The following is an 18,203-nucleotide window of genomic DNA, read 5'->3' as shown; positions in this document are numbered from 1 at the left end:
GAACATACCATGCTCATGGATAGGAAGAATCAATATCATGAAAATGGCCATGCTGCCCAAGGTTATTTATAGATTCAATGCCATCCCCATCAAGCTACCAATGAGTTTCTTCACAGATATTTAGCTTTTTTAAGAAAATAAAATTTAAATGTAGATATACCGTACTTTTATTCTTTAACATTATTTCAATATTATATTCTAATTTAATAAGTATAAAGTTATATGTTAATTTTAATTTAGTTATTTTGCAGTAGAGAATTTTATATATGTATTTACCATTTGTATGTCAATTAGCTATTCATATGTTTTGCTATTAATCTATTTTGAACTCATTATTGTTTTAACTGAGTTAAATATTTTTTGACTAGCACCATTAACTCTTTTTTGTAATACTTTAAGGATTTTTTTCTGAATGATCTTTTTTCACTTTAGTTATTATTTGTGCTACTAGTTTAACATTTTTATAGAGGTAATGTTTTGTTTTATTCATTTTACTGTTCAAAACTGAGAGAAATCATTATTGGACCAGAAACCTAATGATAATTGGTATTATTTTAGGGAATATTCCTGGAATTTAAAAACTACCCCTGATTTACTTTAACCTGATTAGGGTTTTATAACTAACGTCCCTAAGTGATACCCTAAGCTCTTTCTTTTCACCCAGAGTTTTCTTCACTCTGTCCTTTACTTCACCCAATGAAAACATTAATCTATGATGTAGAAAATACTTTAGGACTGGAATTTGGCAGATACCTTTCCTTTACTAAAGAGGCCCATCAGCTAATTTCTTAGGAAGTAATAAAGGCCTTTCTTTTTATTTGTGATTTAATATCGCCTAGATGTATATCTTGGTGTTGGATTTAGTCTGTCAGTTTTATTTGGAACCTAAAGAATTCCTTCCGTGTCCTCTGTCTGATCTTTTGTTGGTTCCAAGGGAGAGTCCTTTACTTGGAACAGCTTTGAGGATTGGTTCTGATCTATTTCTGTTTTCTTCTTCATGAACGTTTAGCTTTTACAGTATCTTACTTTTACGTGTACTTGCTTTTCTTTCTTTTCTTCATTTATTTTTTTCATGTGCTGATTATGAGTTTGGTTTTTATTATAAGCTTTCTGAAGGCCTAAATCTTATTTTTTTCTGAATGGTTTTCCTTTTATCACTGTATACTTGGCACTGTCAGTATCAGTATATGGGTTGTTTTGATAGAAACTAAAATAAAATACAAATGTAGGTATTTTAAAACTTTAAAATAAATAGACATAAGAAAAGGGAAGCAGACCTCTTCAGAATATCAAACACAAAGAGACTCCTGGGACTAGTTTTCTTTTTCTCTCTTTCTTTTTTTTTTTTTTTTTTTTTTTTTGAGATGGAGTCTTGCTCTGTCGCCTAGGCTGGAGGGCAGTGGCGCAATCTTGGCTCACTGCAACCTCCACCTCCCAGGTTCAAGCAGTTCTCCTGCCTCAGCCTCCTGAGTAGCTGTGACTCCAGGCGCCCTCCACCACGCCTGCCTGGCTAATTTTTTGTATTTTAGTAGAGAAAGGGTTTCACCATGTTGCCCAGGCTGGTCTGGAACCCTTGACCTTAGGCAATCCACCTGCCTCGGCCTCCCAAAGTGCTGGGATTATAGGCGTGAGCCACCGTGCCTGGCCTGTTTTCTTTTTTAAATCCCTTTAGTATGGTTCTATCAGTGTTAAAATAACTCATATTTATACATTGAAGATGTCTTATTTTCTCTTTGCTCTTGAAGGATAGTTCTCGTGGTCACACAATTATAAGTTAATGCATCTTTTGTCACAGTAGTCTGAAAATACTAGATCAAAGATATATGGCTTTTATTGTTGCTATTATTATGTTGTCATTCTAATTGTTCTTTTCTGTTAGTATACATTATACTTCTTTCCTCTATGAATTCTTGTTGTTTCTTAGGCCTAAAAAACTTTCTTCCTTTATTTTTTCTCATATTATTTATTCTTCAGTAGTCTCTCTTAGTTTTTTCTGTTTCTTTTTTTGAACTCTATTTAAAGATACTACATCTTCTTATTCTATTCTCTATGTCTCTTAACCTCTATTCATATGTTGCATGTACATCACTTCTCTTTCCAGTATTATGGATGATTTCTGTATGTACATTTTCCAGTTTATTGTCCTTTCTCTTTAGTTGTAACTAATTTGTATATTATTTCATTCACTGAGTTTTAAATTTTAATGTTTTTATTTCTTTTTTGATATTTTTATTTTTCTCAGACTTCCTGTCATTCCATTTATAGTTATTCTGTATTCTGTATCAGATAAGTGTAATTAAGGTCTGAAGTCTTTGAAGGTCCAATTTAAAAAAAATTTTATTATTTAACAGATTTCAAGTTTAATTGGTCAACTTTTATTATTAACCCATATTTGTCTGAACTTAGTCTATAAAAATTCTGAAAACCTGAACTGAGAGTGTTTTCCTCATGAGTGGTTTTGTATTTGCATCTTGCAGTTGCCAGAAAAAAAAAAAATTGCTTCATCTCTCAGCATGCGGTTTCCTTGTTGCAGACCCAGTGTAGATATGGCTGGATTTGCAGATTCTTACAGGTGACTATTAATAGTGCTACTGGCTGGGCACAGTGGCTCACGTCTGTAATCCCAGCACTTTGGGAGGCTGAGGCAAGGGGATCACCTGAGGTCGGGAGATCGAGACCTGCCTGACCAACATGGAGAAACCCCATCTCTACTACAAATTCAAAATTAGCTGGGTATGGTGGCACATGCCTGTAATCCCAGCTACTCAGGAGGCCAAGGCAGGAGAGTCACTTGAACCCAGGAGGCAGAGGTTGGGGTGAGCTGAGATTGTGCCATTGCACTCCAGCCTGGGCAATAAGAGTGAAACACCACTGGGGGTTATTTGTGCTGGCACATTAGATCTTTACCAGTCTACATTTCATTAATACTATAGTCCTTTAGGCTTCATCTTCGAAATATTAGTCTGTCTTCTACTTAATAAAGGCCAAAGTCTTATTTGAAAATTTTGTGCTGATGGTGCTTTTTGCCAGCAGAGCAACCCTAACTTACTCTTTTTCTGAAAGTTTATTGTCTGATTTAATGTTCTATCTGTTTATATTTTTCCTTTACTTTTGACCATTGAGGACCTTTCTTTCTTACGAATTCTGCAATGCATTAAAATTTACTGATTTATTTAATGTTAAGATATACTATCAAATTCTGGAAAGGAGGCAAAGGTTGATTGATTGTCCGGTCAGTGGCATTACTGGGGCTTCATCTAACAGGATAACCTAATTATTACTTAAATTTCTAGGGGAATGTAATTTGGCAGGGCCCTGACCCTGTGAAGTTTCATATTAACCTGTAGATCCCTCCATAATATAGATGTAAATGATTCTTGTACAGTAGAAAATAAGTCCTGAGGTTATGGTAAGGATTTATCATGTAAGATATTAACCAATTTTGTGTCTAACGTAATGGTCTAATTCAACTTTTTTTTTAAAAATTCAAGATTCAGTTCCTCAAATGTTTTTTACCCTCATTGATGCTATAAATACATCGTTGACGTGTGTTAATTCTAAATTTGTACGAGAGTAAATGTTTTTAACTTTTTGAAAAGTATCCTTTCAGATCATGGTAAGCTGGATTGCATTTTGATACTTTTGTTTTGTTTTTTTTTTTTTTTTTGGAGACAGTCTCACTATGTCGCCCAGGCTGGAGTCCAGTGGCAGATCTCGGCTCACTGCAATCTCTGCCTCCTGAGTAGCTGGGAATACAGGGGCCCGCCACCACTCCTGGCTAATTTCTTTTTATTTTTAGTAGAGACAGGGTTTCACTGTGTTAGCCAGGATGGTCTTGATCTCCTGACTTCATGATCTGCCTGCCTCGGCCTCCCAAAGTGCACTGGGGCCCAGAATAAGCAGAAGTAACTACTGAAGCAAAAGTAATGTTATTTTATTTTATTTTTTAAATTCTAAGTGATAATAGGGACTAGCTGAGTCACTGGCACATAGATTACATCCAATATTCATTATTTGCTATAAAGAATGAATGAATACATAACTAATTTCAACTGTTATCGCTTTAATTTTGTTTTGTCCTATTCTTTAGAATTATGGCATTTTCAGGAATAATCTCCTCCCTTGTAGGGAATCTTAACACATCTAATTATTTTTAAAACAACATTTTATGTAATTAATTACAGCAGAAATTTTTACTCTAAACTATGTATTTGTATATTATATATATTTTCTATGTGAGCAAGAGCCTTTGAATATTGTTTCTTTTGACTTTCAATTGAGATTGAAGCATTTACCTTCACTCTAAGTGCACTGAAATTTTAAGAATTTTGTAAAGCAGCTTTTGTTCTACATCACACATTGGAGCTGCTCTGTGCTTAGAGGGACAGTGGGTTAACAAGCTCTCTCTTTCTTCTTTAGTTAACATGTGGGTTAATTCCAGTGGTCATTTCTCTGGACATTTTAGCCACTAATTGCTTGCCTGTTGTGTCATCTCTACTGTGAGAAGCTGGATATAAGTTAATAGCTATGGTTGCTAGACGTTTTGGTTGTTTCTAAAGTTTTATAGGCATACTTTTAGCATTTCTGCAAAGAGGGTTTTTGTACTTTCTTATTTTCCAAACTTCCCACAAATAACATCTAGGGTTGGTTGGTTTGTTTTATTCTTGCTTTAAACAGAGAGTTATTTCTTGGTTTAGGCAATACATATTCATTATAGAATAATAGGAAAATAAAGAGGTTGACACATAATTCTGGATGCTTCAGAAAGTAGGAAACACATTAGTGGCATTACTGTATCAGCCACCAACATTTATGCATGATACTATCTGTCCCTGGGTCTCTGTGTCTCTTTGTCTTACTGTCCAGCTTGCTTACAGTGCTGGCCTGTTACAGAGGTTGATGGTGCAGTGTAATAGTTGTGTTTTCTTAATTCAGAGTAGTAATTAGTAATTTTTTAAATCTGGCAAGTGGTTCAACACTTTTTATGGATCTCCTATGGACTATCAAAGTTTTTATGCCTTAAGAGAAATTGAGATATGATACATTTGGGTATGCGATGGGTTGATAAACAGCACAAGTCACTACTTTTTTTTTTTTTTGACGGAGTTTTGCACTGTTGCCCAGGCTGGAGTGAAGTGGCATGAGCTTGGCACACTGCAACCTCCACCTCCTGGGTTAAAGCGATTCTCCTGCCTCGGCCTCCCAAGTAGCTGGGATTACAGGTATGCACCACCATGCCCAACTAATTTTTGTATTTTTAGTAGAGATGGGGTTTCACCATGTTGGCCAGGCTGGTCTGGAACTCCGGACCTCAGGTGATCCACCTGCCTGGCCTCCCAAAGTCACTACATATATTCTTATGTATATTTTTGATCTAACTTTGAACAAGTTAACTTAATCTCTTTAAAGTATGGGTCCTTAGTATTTAGTTTGAGATTAAACTTTCTCATAGTCTCATGGTTAGAATTAAATGATACAGTATATGTAAGCAGTAAGTACTGTACATAATGCAAAGTAGATGCTTAATAAATTGTCTTATATAAATATTGATATTATATTCTCATTTATAGTTGTTTTATCCTGTAAGTTCTTTATGTTTTACTTTATAAACATCAAATATATTAGACATTCAAGTAAAAAAAAAAAGATCTAGGTCTAACTTTGGACTCAACCCTTTACAAGTGACTTTAATGTTCCTGATTCTCAGTTTCTTCACATTAAGAAAAGAAAGGGAATGCTATTATCATTGTTATTGGGATACTTGATGTAGTATACCAACTCTTTTGCCTAAATTCTTAGTTCACATTGTTCCAATAGACATAATTAGTTGGTTTAATTTAATTTCTTTCATTAGTAGGCCTGTACAAATAGATATCATAGAAAAAGAATGGTTCCTCATTCTAACATGCATCCATAAACAGTCCTTCCATATAATCAACCTCTATCACTTGTTCACTTTTTCAGTGATAATTATGTACCTTTGATCTCAACTTTTTTTGTTAAATTTTATTTTACAGAATTCAGTTGTGAGCTTGTGGCACTCATCTTTTTTTGTTATTCTCTTATAATTTGATGTATCTGATATTAGCAATGTGTATACATCTTTAAACAAATGTCAGTGACTCAAGAATAAAATGATTTTATAAAATCAGAAGGGATATGGTTTCTACAGCTCCCCACATTCTTTTGACCTCACAAAATATTATGTTCTTCTTATTAATTTTTTACATCTATTCAAATGTCATCCACTCCCCAATGATAAGGAAATGAAATTCTGTTTATTAAGCAGTTGCCTTTGAGAAGTTGGTCATAAATAGGCACAATTCGCTCTACATACTGACAGATGGCTGTTAATAAAGGTTGTTAGGGAGGGCCCCAGAGCTTTCCAGATTCTCAAAAGAATCACATTGGTGTGAACAAGTCATTTCCCAAATTACAAAGTCTAACAGAAATCACTGCCTGCCCCATCTCCAAGCCCACAGGAGACATTTTCATAGGAAATACAAGGACCTTTATGAAGGTGCCCACCATCCCTTCTTGTGGCTTTTGGATATTAATTATCTTTAGCTTATATCTGGATAAGTGCTTAGCAGGTAGGAAATGTTTTAAATATCTATAATTTTGATTCTTGTTTTCAACAGGTTGTAGGAATGTAAATAGACATAACATATATATGTCTCTATTGCATTTTACTTATTTGGGACTCATTGTTTTAGCTTAGAGAGTTTATTTGAATCATCCTGATCTGCTACTCACAGTATGTGTCTCTCCGGCTATTGCATAATCTAAAATTTGATTTTTAAGCTTTGGTTCAAATTAATTTTTAAAAATCATTATAGTAGGGTTAAGTGCTTTGGTATGCTGTTAGAGGAGTGTCTTCAGTTACAATCTATACTCTGCATGCAGTTTATTCATCCACCCTGAAACTCATGTGGGAGAAAGAGCATCATATATTGGCCACTAGCTGGGAATATAAATTCCCTACTATTGAACAGTACCTCAACCTTATAAGAGGAGCTCTACCAGTTGGAACTATAAGTACTGAGTGATCAAACAACACCCACTTCTGCTTTTAGTTTTCACCTGATCCTAGTTTTATTTATACTATGGCTACTTGATGGAGTATTGTTGTGCATACTTAAATTTATATAGCACCTCATTCAAATGAGTAGTTCTGGATATACACTTACTTGGTATCCTACAATCAGGCAGACACAGTTTATGGCAGGGTTAAATAACGTGTAAATTTTTATTTTCTATAGAGAATAATGTTTACTTGACAAGAAAGATATGACTTTGTTCTATAACCAGGGTCCCTCCTTTGTGATTTTCTAATTAGAGTAGGCTACAGACTCCATATAATATTCTGATCAACTCCAAGCACATTGGATCTTACTGATCATGATATCCAAAGGACAGAGCTTCTTGTTTCCCAACTTAGACCAGCTGGAGATCTTTATATACTACTCTGGCCCCTTCTCAAAGTGTACAGCCTTATGATTTACTTGAAATATGCTTCCAAGTGGTAAACCAAATGGTAATAGGTTGTCTCCAGAATTCACAAAGGCCTATCAAGCATTGTATCTTTTTCTTAGTGATAGTAAATACATACTAAAGCAACTTGTTTTTTCACTTTAGAGGGAGTATTTCTACATGCATTAGACCCACAAAGTTCTGAAGAATCCAGGGCTCTACCTAACAAGTGTCAGGGGCAGTGTTGATCCTTCCAGAAAATAACTACTTATAGAACAAAAGAACTGTGTAATTGGAAACATACCTAATTAACTTCACAATAATTTACAGCTCTTCTCCAAGTTTCTCCTATCTTCTGCCCAGTTGATATAGGAAAATTAATTAGGAAAGTGATAAGAATTTCTACCCATTTCATTCATATTTCAAGACTAACGTGGCACTAAGGTTTGTGAATCCTCTAGGTAAACATATAGGTCAAAATACCTTTGGGAATGCTACATTTACAGGAATAATTCCCAAACCACTGGGCAACCAAGGTAGCTACTACTTCTGTTGTGGTTAAAAGAACCTACATAGGCTGTGCGCGGTGGCTCACGCCTGTAATCCCAGCACTTTGGGAGGCCGAGGCGGGCAGATCATGAGGTTAGGAGATTGAGACCATCCTGGCTAACACGGTGAAACCCCGTCTCTACTAAAAATACAAAAAATTAGCCGGGTGTGGTTGCCTGCACCTATAGTCCCAGCTACATTGGAAGGCTGAGGCAGGAGAATGGCGTGAACCCGGGAGGCGGAGCTTGCCGTGAGCCGTGATTGTGCCACTGTACTCCAGCCTGGGCGACAGAGCGAGACTCCGTCTCAGAATAATAATAATAAATAATAATAATAATAATAATAATAACCTATATAATTAGGTAACTCCGAAACAGCTGTGGGATGAGCCAGAACTCTGACACCTCAGCTGCTATCTGTAGCAACAAAATGCATGCCCTGTACTGTACCTACTTCTTTTCCTTGGTAGTGCATTTCTAAATCAAGGGCTCAAATGAGTACTTTTGATTGGCAGAACTCACATCCAAAATCCTAACTGCAGAGTAATCTGGGAAGAATTACTTCTAGTTCCTCAGCTTCTGACATACAGAAAGATGTGAAAGAAAAAGATTATCATGTGTGTTGAGTGTGTCCTCCCATGGTTTGGTCCACAGTAGCCTCATGTATAATATTGTTGTCAGTCTTGGTTTCCACGTCAGCCTTTCGAAAAAATTCCACTGTATTTACAAAAGGGTAAGTGTCAATTAAAATGTAAGGAAGAATAGAGATTATTTTGATAATATTCATGTAATTTTGAACCACATTAATGGTTATACAGTCTTTGTGTGAACTTCAGTCATGCTGGGGAGAAACAGTTCATAGATATACTATGGAATAGCTCTTTATGATGAAATTCTCTTCCTAGCAATGTTCTCCAATAGGATTATATTAATTCTGGAAAAATATATTTTATTTATAGTATTTAACTTTTCAAGTTTCAGTGAACTAAATTCATGTTATATAGCCATGAATGCTCTTGTATTGTCATCCTAAATTATAACATTTCACTTATTGAGCACTTACTAGGTGCCTGTCACTATGGTAAGCATTTTCACTATCTAACTTAATAGATGTTTCTCTTCAACTCGATCCCCAGCCACCAGGCCACACAGCAGGAAGTGAGCAGCAGGGGAGCTAGGGTTACCTCCTGAGCTTCCCCTCCTGTCAGATCAGTTGTGGCATTAGATTCTCATAGGAGTGCAAACCCTATTGTGAACTGTGCATGCGAGAGATCTAGGTTGTACACTCCTTATGAGAATCTTATGAGTGATAATCTGACGTGGAACAGTTTCATCTCAAAACAATCCACCCTGCCCCCCTTCCATGGAAAAATTGTCTTCCACAAAACTGGTCCCTGGTACCAAAAAGGATGAGAGATGACCTATCTATCATTTATCTAGCTAATCTATCTAAAAGGTAAGAGCTTAAATATCTTGATTTATCATCTCCTTTATTCATTTTGTATATAGCCTATTATCTAAACTATTATCTTTTGCTACTTCAACTAAAGCTTCCATTTTAGCACCCTGTTTCATGTTTCAAAATATTAACTGCTATAGAAAATCTTAGAGCCTATAATATTATAATTTGTGTATTTTATGATTGTGCTTGAGATTGACCCAGAATTACATTGATACTTTTTATACTCCTCACAGCATTTAGCTCAGTAGTAAGGTCTTAGAAAATATATTTTGATTTGACTTGATGGAATACAGAAACTTACTCATTTTTATCTTTAGTTTCAGGTGCAGCATTATGTCTCTCAGAGTCTGGTAACCCTGGGAAGTTGCAGCTTGTTGAGAAAATCTATTATATCTCTGCTTCTATCAGAAGTAAATGGCTTTGCTGATGATCTGGGAGCCATCATTCAGGTACATATAACTTGAAACTGTAGCTCTCATTTATAGTTAATATACCTATCTGTTTTTCTTTTCTTTTCCCTTCTTTCCTCTCTTGCCAGGCTGATATTTTAGTTATTACCTTATGTCTAATATATGTGAGTAATATTACTGCCTACCAAAATTACAGAAAGATACTTTCAGAAAACAGTTTTGAAAATAAAACCACTTTATAATCCTTACTTGCATATGTGTGCCAAAGATGCCATTGGTGACAGCAAGAGTGCTTAGATGAATGGCTTTAAATTCGTCCAGGCAGGCAGCAAGTTTCTAAAGCAAAGTGAAAGAAAAGTGAACTGGGGAGGATTCTAAATGGAGAGTAGTCCTTAACCAGTATTTTTCATTCCTCATTGCTTATGAAAATCATCTGGCTAACTTTTAAATATCCTATTGCCAAGTCGTATGCCAATCCTATTACATAGGGGTATTGGTATTGTTAGAGCACTTCAGGTAATTTCAATATGCAACCAAGCTCGAAGAACACTGCTCTAAGCCCTTCTATCTGTGGAAAGTCTTCTATATCACTGGTGACAAATGTGTAGAAGGAACATAAATCATTCCCATATTTTAATGTTCACACTGGTTTATTACATGTATTCTATTTGATAGGTCATTTAATATTTTTATCATTTCTGTAGTCAAAGTCACAAAGGAAATTAGAGATAGGTAGAAACGTCTTGGTAAAGATAAATAACTTTAATAAAATATTGTATATACATATAATTTAAATGACTTTTAACAAAGTACTGACATCTAATGACATAGTCTAAAAGTATTATACAATCTAATTGAATTTGATGTTTGACATGGTGTATCTAGTAAGCAAATTTTCAGTTGATTACCAAATGATAAACTCTCTTAAGAGCTCTGTTGGATTTTTTTAAAAAGTCGTTTTCGGCCGGGTGCGGTGGCTCACACCTGTAATCCCAGCACTCTGGGAGGCCAAGTGGGGGGTGGATCACAAGGTCAGGAGATTGAGACCATCCTGGCTAACATGGTGAAACCCCATCTCTACTAAAAATATAAAAATAAAAAATTAGCCGGGCGTGTTGGCAGGTGCCTGTAGTCCCAGCTACTCGGGAGGCTGCAGCAGGAGAATGGTGTGAACCTGGGAGGCGGAGGTTGTGGTAAGACATGATCATGCCACTGCACTCCAGCCTGGGTGACAGAGCGAGACTCCATCTCAAAAAACAAAAAACTCGTTTTCACTGTCGTCAAGGAGAAAAAAGTAAGCTATATTGACTAATTGAAAAAGAGCAAAGTGTTAAAATGTATGATACTTTTTGTAGGAGTTCCAAGATCAAGGAACTGACCATGGTAGGTTGCAGGTCCCTGAAAATAATTTACAGAAAAGGAAGTACTTGAAAAATGCATTTGAATTGAATAAGCAGAGGATACTGAATGTAGAGGCATTAGGATGTTATTTAACAAGAGATGCCAAAGATTCTGGGGAAACAAGGTGAAGTCTTAGTGTTTAACAACAGGAAGCAATGTGGAAAGTGAGTTTAATTGAATTCAGTTGTTTGGAGGATATCAGTAAGTGCAGAAAAAATGATGTATATATTCTCATTTAATTTTCACAATAGCTCCCTGAAGGAGTTGGAATTTTCACATACTTTATAGATAAGAATACAAAACATTAGAGTGGTAAAGTAGCTTGACTAAGACTGCAGAAAGAGCATATGCTAAAGCCATAATTCAAACCCAGATGTTCTGACAGTTAGATACTTTAAAATAATAAGAAGAAAAATAGCAATAATGTAACAACAATAACTAGTGTTTGGCAGGTTTATGTTGTTGAATTCTGTTTGCTTGTATTTTGCTAAGGAGTTTTGTGTTGGCCAAAGGACAGTATATTTAATAATTGATGCCAGGAAAACTGGATATCCATATGCAAAAGAACAAAACTATATTTCATTTTTTATCATATACAAAAATCAAATTAAAATGGATTAAAGTCTTAAATGTAAGATCTTAAACTTTGCAACTACTAGAAGAAAACTGGGGAAGTGCTGTAGGACATTGGCCTGGACAAAGATTTTTTTGGGTAAGACCTTAAAAACACAAGGAATAAAAGCAAAAATAGACAAATGAGAATATATCAAGGCAAAATGCTTCTGCACAGCAAAGGAAACAATTAGCGAAGTGAAGAGAAAACCCACAAAATGGAAGAAAATATTTGCAAACTAGCTATCTGACAAAGGATTATATAATTACCAGAATATGTAAAGAACTCAAACAACTCAATACCAAGAAAACAAACAATCTGAATTAAACATGGGCAAAATACCTGATAGATATTTCTCAAGAAAAGACATACAAATGGCTAGCAGGCATATGAAAAAAAGGAAAAAAAAAAAAAGCTCAACAGTACTAATCATCAGGGAAATGCAAATCAAACCACAATGAGATACCATCTCACTCCAACTAGAATTAAAAAAACAAAAAGTAACAAATGTTAATGAGGATTTGGAGAAAGGGAAATGCTCATAGACTGTTCGTAGGAGTGCAAAGTAGAATAACCATTATGGACAACAGTGTGGACATTCCTTGAAAAATCTAAAAATAGAACTACCATATGATCCAAGAATCCCACTGCTGGCTATATGTCCAAAAGAAAGGAAAGAGGTATCGGACTCATATGCTCACAGTAGCCAAGATATGAAATCAGCCTAAGTGTCCATCACTAAATGAATGAAGAGAATTTGGTGTGTGTGTGTGTGTGTGTGTGTGTGTGTGTGTGTGTGTATGAATATTATTAAACCATAAAAGAAGGAAATCTCATCATTTGCAGAGCATGGATGGAACTGTAGGTGATTATGTTAAGTGAAATGGGCCAGGCATAGAAAAACAAATATTGTATGTTCTCACTCATATGTAATGGGAGCTAAAGACATGGATCATATAGAGGCAGAGAGTAGAATGATGGTTACCAGAGGCACAGAAGGGAAGAGAAGTTGCTTAATGAGTACGAAAATAGTTAGATAGAAGCGATAAGTTCTAGTATTCAATAGTACAGTTAGTGAATTTTAGATATAGTTAATTATAACTAAATATAATTATAGAAATTATAACTTGTTTTATATTTCAAAATAGCTAGAAGTGAAGAATTGTAATTTTCCAACATAAAAGATAAATGTTTATGGTGATAGATATCCCAATAACCCTGATTTGATAATTATGCATTGTATATACATATGAAAATATCCCATTTACCCCTAGTATATGTACAACTCTTGACATGTCAAGTAAAATGCATAAAATGTTCATTTAAATTCTGTGCATTCTACTATGTGTAAACTGTACCTCAACTAAAATATAGTTTTGAAATCTTAACATATTTTGAACCAAAACTAAATATAATTTTCTCATTGCTTTTATACTTAGTGTTTTAGCTCACTTTAAAGACTTTATTTCTCTGTCAATATAATGAATGCTAAGATCTTACCAAGAACTTCCTGAAGAATAGTTTTAGTTTTTAATGATATAAACTTTTCTAAGTAGTCACTAATTCAAAGAATGATTGTGTATGTATATATATGTAAATCATATTGTACTCTATGTAAGTCTGATTGAATTTCTAAGGTATTTGATGGCAGAAGATAGATCTGTTTAATAAAGATTAATGGATGGTTCAATAATAATTATCATAAATATTTACTGAGAAGCCTTATGTGTCAAACACTATTCCAAACATTTCATAGTCCTCCAGATATTTTGCATATATTTTTGTTTGAAATACATAGCGATTAATTTTAATTTTATGTTATGTCATTTAATTCTCTTAACTACACTAGTAATTTGTATTATTCCCATTTTACAAAAGAGGGCAATTAGGATTAGAGAGTTTAAGTAGCTGGCCCACGGCATAGGAAGTATAGCACCAGTTTGTCAAACCCACGAAGTCTGATTCTAGAATCTAGAAGATAAAATATGGAATAATTTCTGTTACTTACTACCCATGTCAGTTATTTATATTTCACTAACACCATTTTATATTAATTTGTCTCATGCAACTGGTATGTGTGTTGTCTCACCTACTTTTTAATAGGGTAAGTAAAGTAGATATTTGTGTCAAGTTTAACACATTTTTTATGTATATTCTGTGACCATTGAATCAGATTTTTGAAAGGTGGTTTTGTTGCCTCTTATCCTAGTATCCTTTCTCTAGCTGTGTTCCTTTGAATATCATTTTCTTGGGTCTTGTTGAAATTATTTACGCAATGCTGAGGATAACAGTTTCCTAGTGTCTTCTCAAACGTGTATTTTGGATTTCCCCCTTCGTTACCTTTTCTGTATCAATATGTGTCCAGAATTGGTGGGTTCTTGGTCTCACTGACTTCAAGAATGAAGCCATGGACCCTCATGGTGAGTGTTACAGTTCTTAAAGATGGTGTGTCCGGAGTTTGTTCCTTCAGACGTTCAGATGTGTCTGGAGCTTTTTCCTTCTGATGGGTTCGTGGTCTTGCTGACAGGAGTGAAGCTGCAGACCTTTGTGGTGAGTGTTACAACTCTTAAAGGCAGCGGGTCTGGAGTTGTTCATTCTTCCCAGTGGGTTTGTGGTCTCGCTGGCTTCAGGAGTGAAGCTGTAGACCTTCGTGGTGAGTGTTACAACTCATAAAGGCAGCGTGGACCCAAAGAGTGAGCAGCAGCAAGATTTATTGCAAAGAGTGAAAGAACAAAGCTTCCACAGTGTGGAAGGGGACCCGAGCGGGTTGTCACTGGTTGGCTCAGGCAGCCTGCTTTTATTCCCTTATCTGGCCCCACCCACATCCTGCTATTGGTCCATTTTACAGAGAGTTGATTGTTTTGTTTTGACAGAGTGCTGATTGATGTGTTTACAGTCCTTGAGCTAGACACAGAGTGCTAGACAGAAAAGTTCTCCAAGTCCCCCCTAGGTTAGCTAGATACAGACTACCAATTGGTGTGTTTACAAACCTTGGGCTAGACACAGAGTACTGATTGGTGTATTTACAAACCCTGAGATAGACACAGAGTGGTAATTGGTACGTTTACAATGCTTGAGCTAGACACAGAGTGCTAGACAGTAAAGTTCTCCAAGTCCCTACTAGGTTAGCTAGACACAGAGTACCAATTGGTGTATTTACAAACCTTGAGCTAGACACAGATTACTGATTGGTGTATTCACAAACCCTGAGCTAGACACAGAATGCTGATTGGTGTGTTTACAGTCTTTGAGCTAGACACAGTGCTAGACAGAAAAGTTCTCCAAGTCCCCACTAGGTTAGCTAGATACAGAGTACCAACTGGTGTATTCACAAACCTTGAGCTAGATAGCGAGTGCTGATTGGTGTATTTACAAACCCTGAGCTAGACAAAGAGTGCTGATTGGTGTATTTACAATCCCTTAGCTAGACATAAAAGTTCTCTAAGTCCCCACTAGACTCAGGAGCCCAATTGGCTTCACCTAGTGGATCCTACACTGGGACTGCAGGCATAGCTGCCCACCAGTTCTGAGCTGTGCCTGCACTCCTCAGCCCTTGGGCGGTTGATGGGTCCGAACACCACGGAGCAGGGGGCGGCGTCCATAGAGGAGGCTCCGGCTGCTTGGGAGTCCACCCTGGAGGAGGGGCTCGGACGTGGTGGGCTGCAGGTCCGGAGCCCTGCCCCGCGGGGAGGTGGCGGAGGCCCAGTGAGAACTTGAGCACCGCGCTGGCTAGCCGGCACTGCTGGGGGACCCAGCGCACCCTCTGCAGCTGCTGGCCTGGGTGCTAAGCGCCTCACTGCCCTGGGCCTGCCCTGCCAGCTGGCTACTCTGAGTGCGGGACCGCCAAGCCCGCACCCATGCCTGCTGGAACCTGCACTGGCCCGGGAGCGCTACACGCAGCCCCGGTTTCCACCTGTGCCTCTCCCTCCACACCTCCTGGCAAGCAGAGGGAGGCGGCTCCGGCCTTGGCCAGCCCAGAGAGGGGCTACCACAGTGCTGTGGCAGACTGAAGGGCTCCTCAAACACCACCAGAGTGGATGCAGAGGCCAAGGAAGTACTGAAAGCCAGGACTGCTAGTACGTTGTCACCTCTCAATACCCCCTCTAAACAGGACACCCCAACTGCTGTTGGGAATTTGGCTGATGACTGCTCTAGCTACTTCCTGCTGGATAGGGGCAATGAAGGGGCCCTGCAGTTGTAGTGTCCTCGAGAGGGGAGCTCTCTAGGCTAGTGAAAGTGTCACTGAGTAGGTCCAGGGATCCTTGGTATAAATTGTTAGTTGAGCTCATTTGGGATTTGTAAGACCATCTGTAGCTTGATGGCCTCAATTCTAGAGGAAACAAATTTGACAAGAAGGTTAAAGATACAGGACCCAAAGGTGAGTAACAACAAGATGGCTGCCACGGGACCTAGAAAGGGGAGAAGCCATGTTGCCCAACTCCAGAGGTTGGTGTAAGAATTTGAAAGGTGTTGTCTGATTTCAGAAGCCTTTTCCTGTAAATGCGGGGTGGCATCTCATATTATCCCTGAATGTTTAGTTGAAAAACAACACTCTTCCCATAAGAAGGTGCAGAGTCCTCCTTTCTCAACAGTGAGGAGGTCTAGGCCTCGGTGGTTTTGGAGAGTCATTGCTGCTAAAGAGTCTATTTGGGATTGTAAAGTAAGGATAGGTTTCATTATTTCTTGCAAACTGTCTGAGAAATCATTTGAGTATGTGGTAGTAGGATAATGAAGTAGATAAATCAGCTATTCCATTTCCTGTAGCAGTAGCCATTCCTAACCCTATACCTAGGGGTATTAGTTGTGTGGCTCTGCACTGATGGACTTGAGCTTTGAGGGGTACTGATAAGGTCTGATTTCTTGGGGCAATATTAATTTTGGGACTTAGAAAGACTAAGGTGCAGGTGCCTGTCCAGGTAGTGGGAAGGTAGATATAGGTTGACATTCCATGTAAGAAGAATATACCTTGACTGGGTAGACAGATATTTACCCTGGGGGCTTTTAAAGGAATAGGGTACACTGTTTTCTCTTTACTACTTCCATCTCTCTTTCTTTCTTTGACTTTCTGTATTTTCCTCTCTTTCCTTTCTGCTGGTCTTTCCCTGCTACCAGCCGCTGATGCTGCTGTTCTCTCCTCTCCTTCCCCTTTCTGATGGCTTTGGCAGTGTAAGACTGCTACTTCCTTGGGTTTTTGCACTGTGTGCAATAACTCCATAATTTCCTTGTGGTATTTAATGGGGTTCCCCAGAGGTTAGGAACTCCCTTTCTTTCCATATTGTAGCATGGACATGTAGGATTAGATAGGTATACTTGCTATCTGTATACACATTTATTCTTTTTCCCTTTCTCAGTTCTAAGGCATAGGTAAGTGCCACTAGTTCTGCTAACTGGGCACTGGTCCTTGAGGGGAAGAGGCTTACTTTCAAGCATGGTTACATCACTAACTATGGCATAACCTGCCCTTTGTATCCCATTCTCCACAAATGAACTTCCATCAGTATATAGGTTAAGGTCAGGATTAGCTAAGGGGACTTCTAAGAGATCATCTTGGGCAGCATAAGTCTGGACTATAATTTGGTGGCAGTCATGCTCGATCGGTTCCCCATCATCTGGGAGAAAAGTGGCAGGGTTGAGGGCCATGTATGTACGCATTTGAAGCACCGGTCCCTCAAGGAGTAGCTCCTGGTATCTAAGTAGGTGGTTGTCTGATAGCCGTAAACTTCCTTTGGCACCTAGTGTGCCATTTACATCATGGGTAGTCCAGACAGTGAGATCCTTTCCTTGTATTATCTTGATAGCCTCTGACACTAAGACAGCCACCACCACAACTACCCGTAAACAGTGAGGCCAGCCTTTTGCTACCACATCAATTTCCTTACTTAGGTATACCACTGGTTGTGGGGTTCTCCCACGAGTCTGAATAAGGACTCCAAGAGCTATACCTGCTCTCTCTGTGACATGTAGAGAGAAGTTTTGTCCTGTAGGAAGGCTTAAAGCTGGAGCTTGTACTAGGGCCTGCTTTAAAGTTTTGAAGGCTGTTTCTGCCTCTGGCTCCCATTCTACTAGATGAGTATTTGCCCTCTGGGTTTCCTTGATTAAAGTATAGAGGGACCTGGCTATCTCGCTGTATCTGGGGATACATAGTCGGCAAAGGCCAGTGATTCCAAGGAACCGCCACAACTGTTTTAATGTCTTAAGGTGAGGATAAGCCAGTATAGGCTGTATTCATTTCTTGCTGAGGACTCTGGTCCCTCTGGCTAATATTAGGCCTAAATACTTGAACTGCTGTAGGCATA

General features: G+C 37.7%; 1 protein-coding gene across 1 annotated transcript in view; it reads left to right on the top strand.

Moving 5' to 3' along the window:
* Window positions 1-11,422, top strand: part of MEI4 (meiotic double-stranded break formation protein 4) — a 123,940-nt gene extending 112,518 nt beyond the window's left edge. Inside the window, 2 exon segments of the mRNA XM_017874616.1 lie at window positions 9,801-9,932; window positions 11,249-11,422. Of these exon segments, the coding sequence (XP_017730105.1) occupies window positions 9,801-9,932; window positions 11,249-11,422 (306 nt within the window).
* Window positions 11,423-18,203: the final 6,781 nt, after the last annotated feature.

This window comes from Rhinopithecus bieti, unplaced genomic scaffold (genome assembly GCF_001698545.2).
Source record: "Rhinopithecus bieti isolate Rb0 unplaced genomic scaffold, ASM169854v2 scaffold_8928, whole genome shotgun sequence".
NCBI classification, from domain to species: Eukaryota; Metazoa; Chordata; class Mammalia; order Primates; family Cercopithecidae; genus Rhinopithecus; species Rhinopithecus bieti.
The sequence above is the reverse complement of the archived record's forward strand: the minus strand, read 5'-3'. Positions and strand labels throughout refer to the sequence as shown.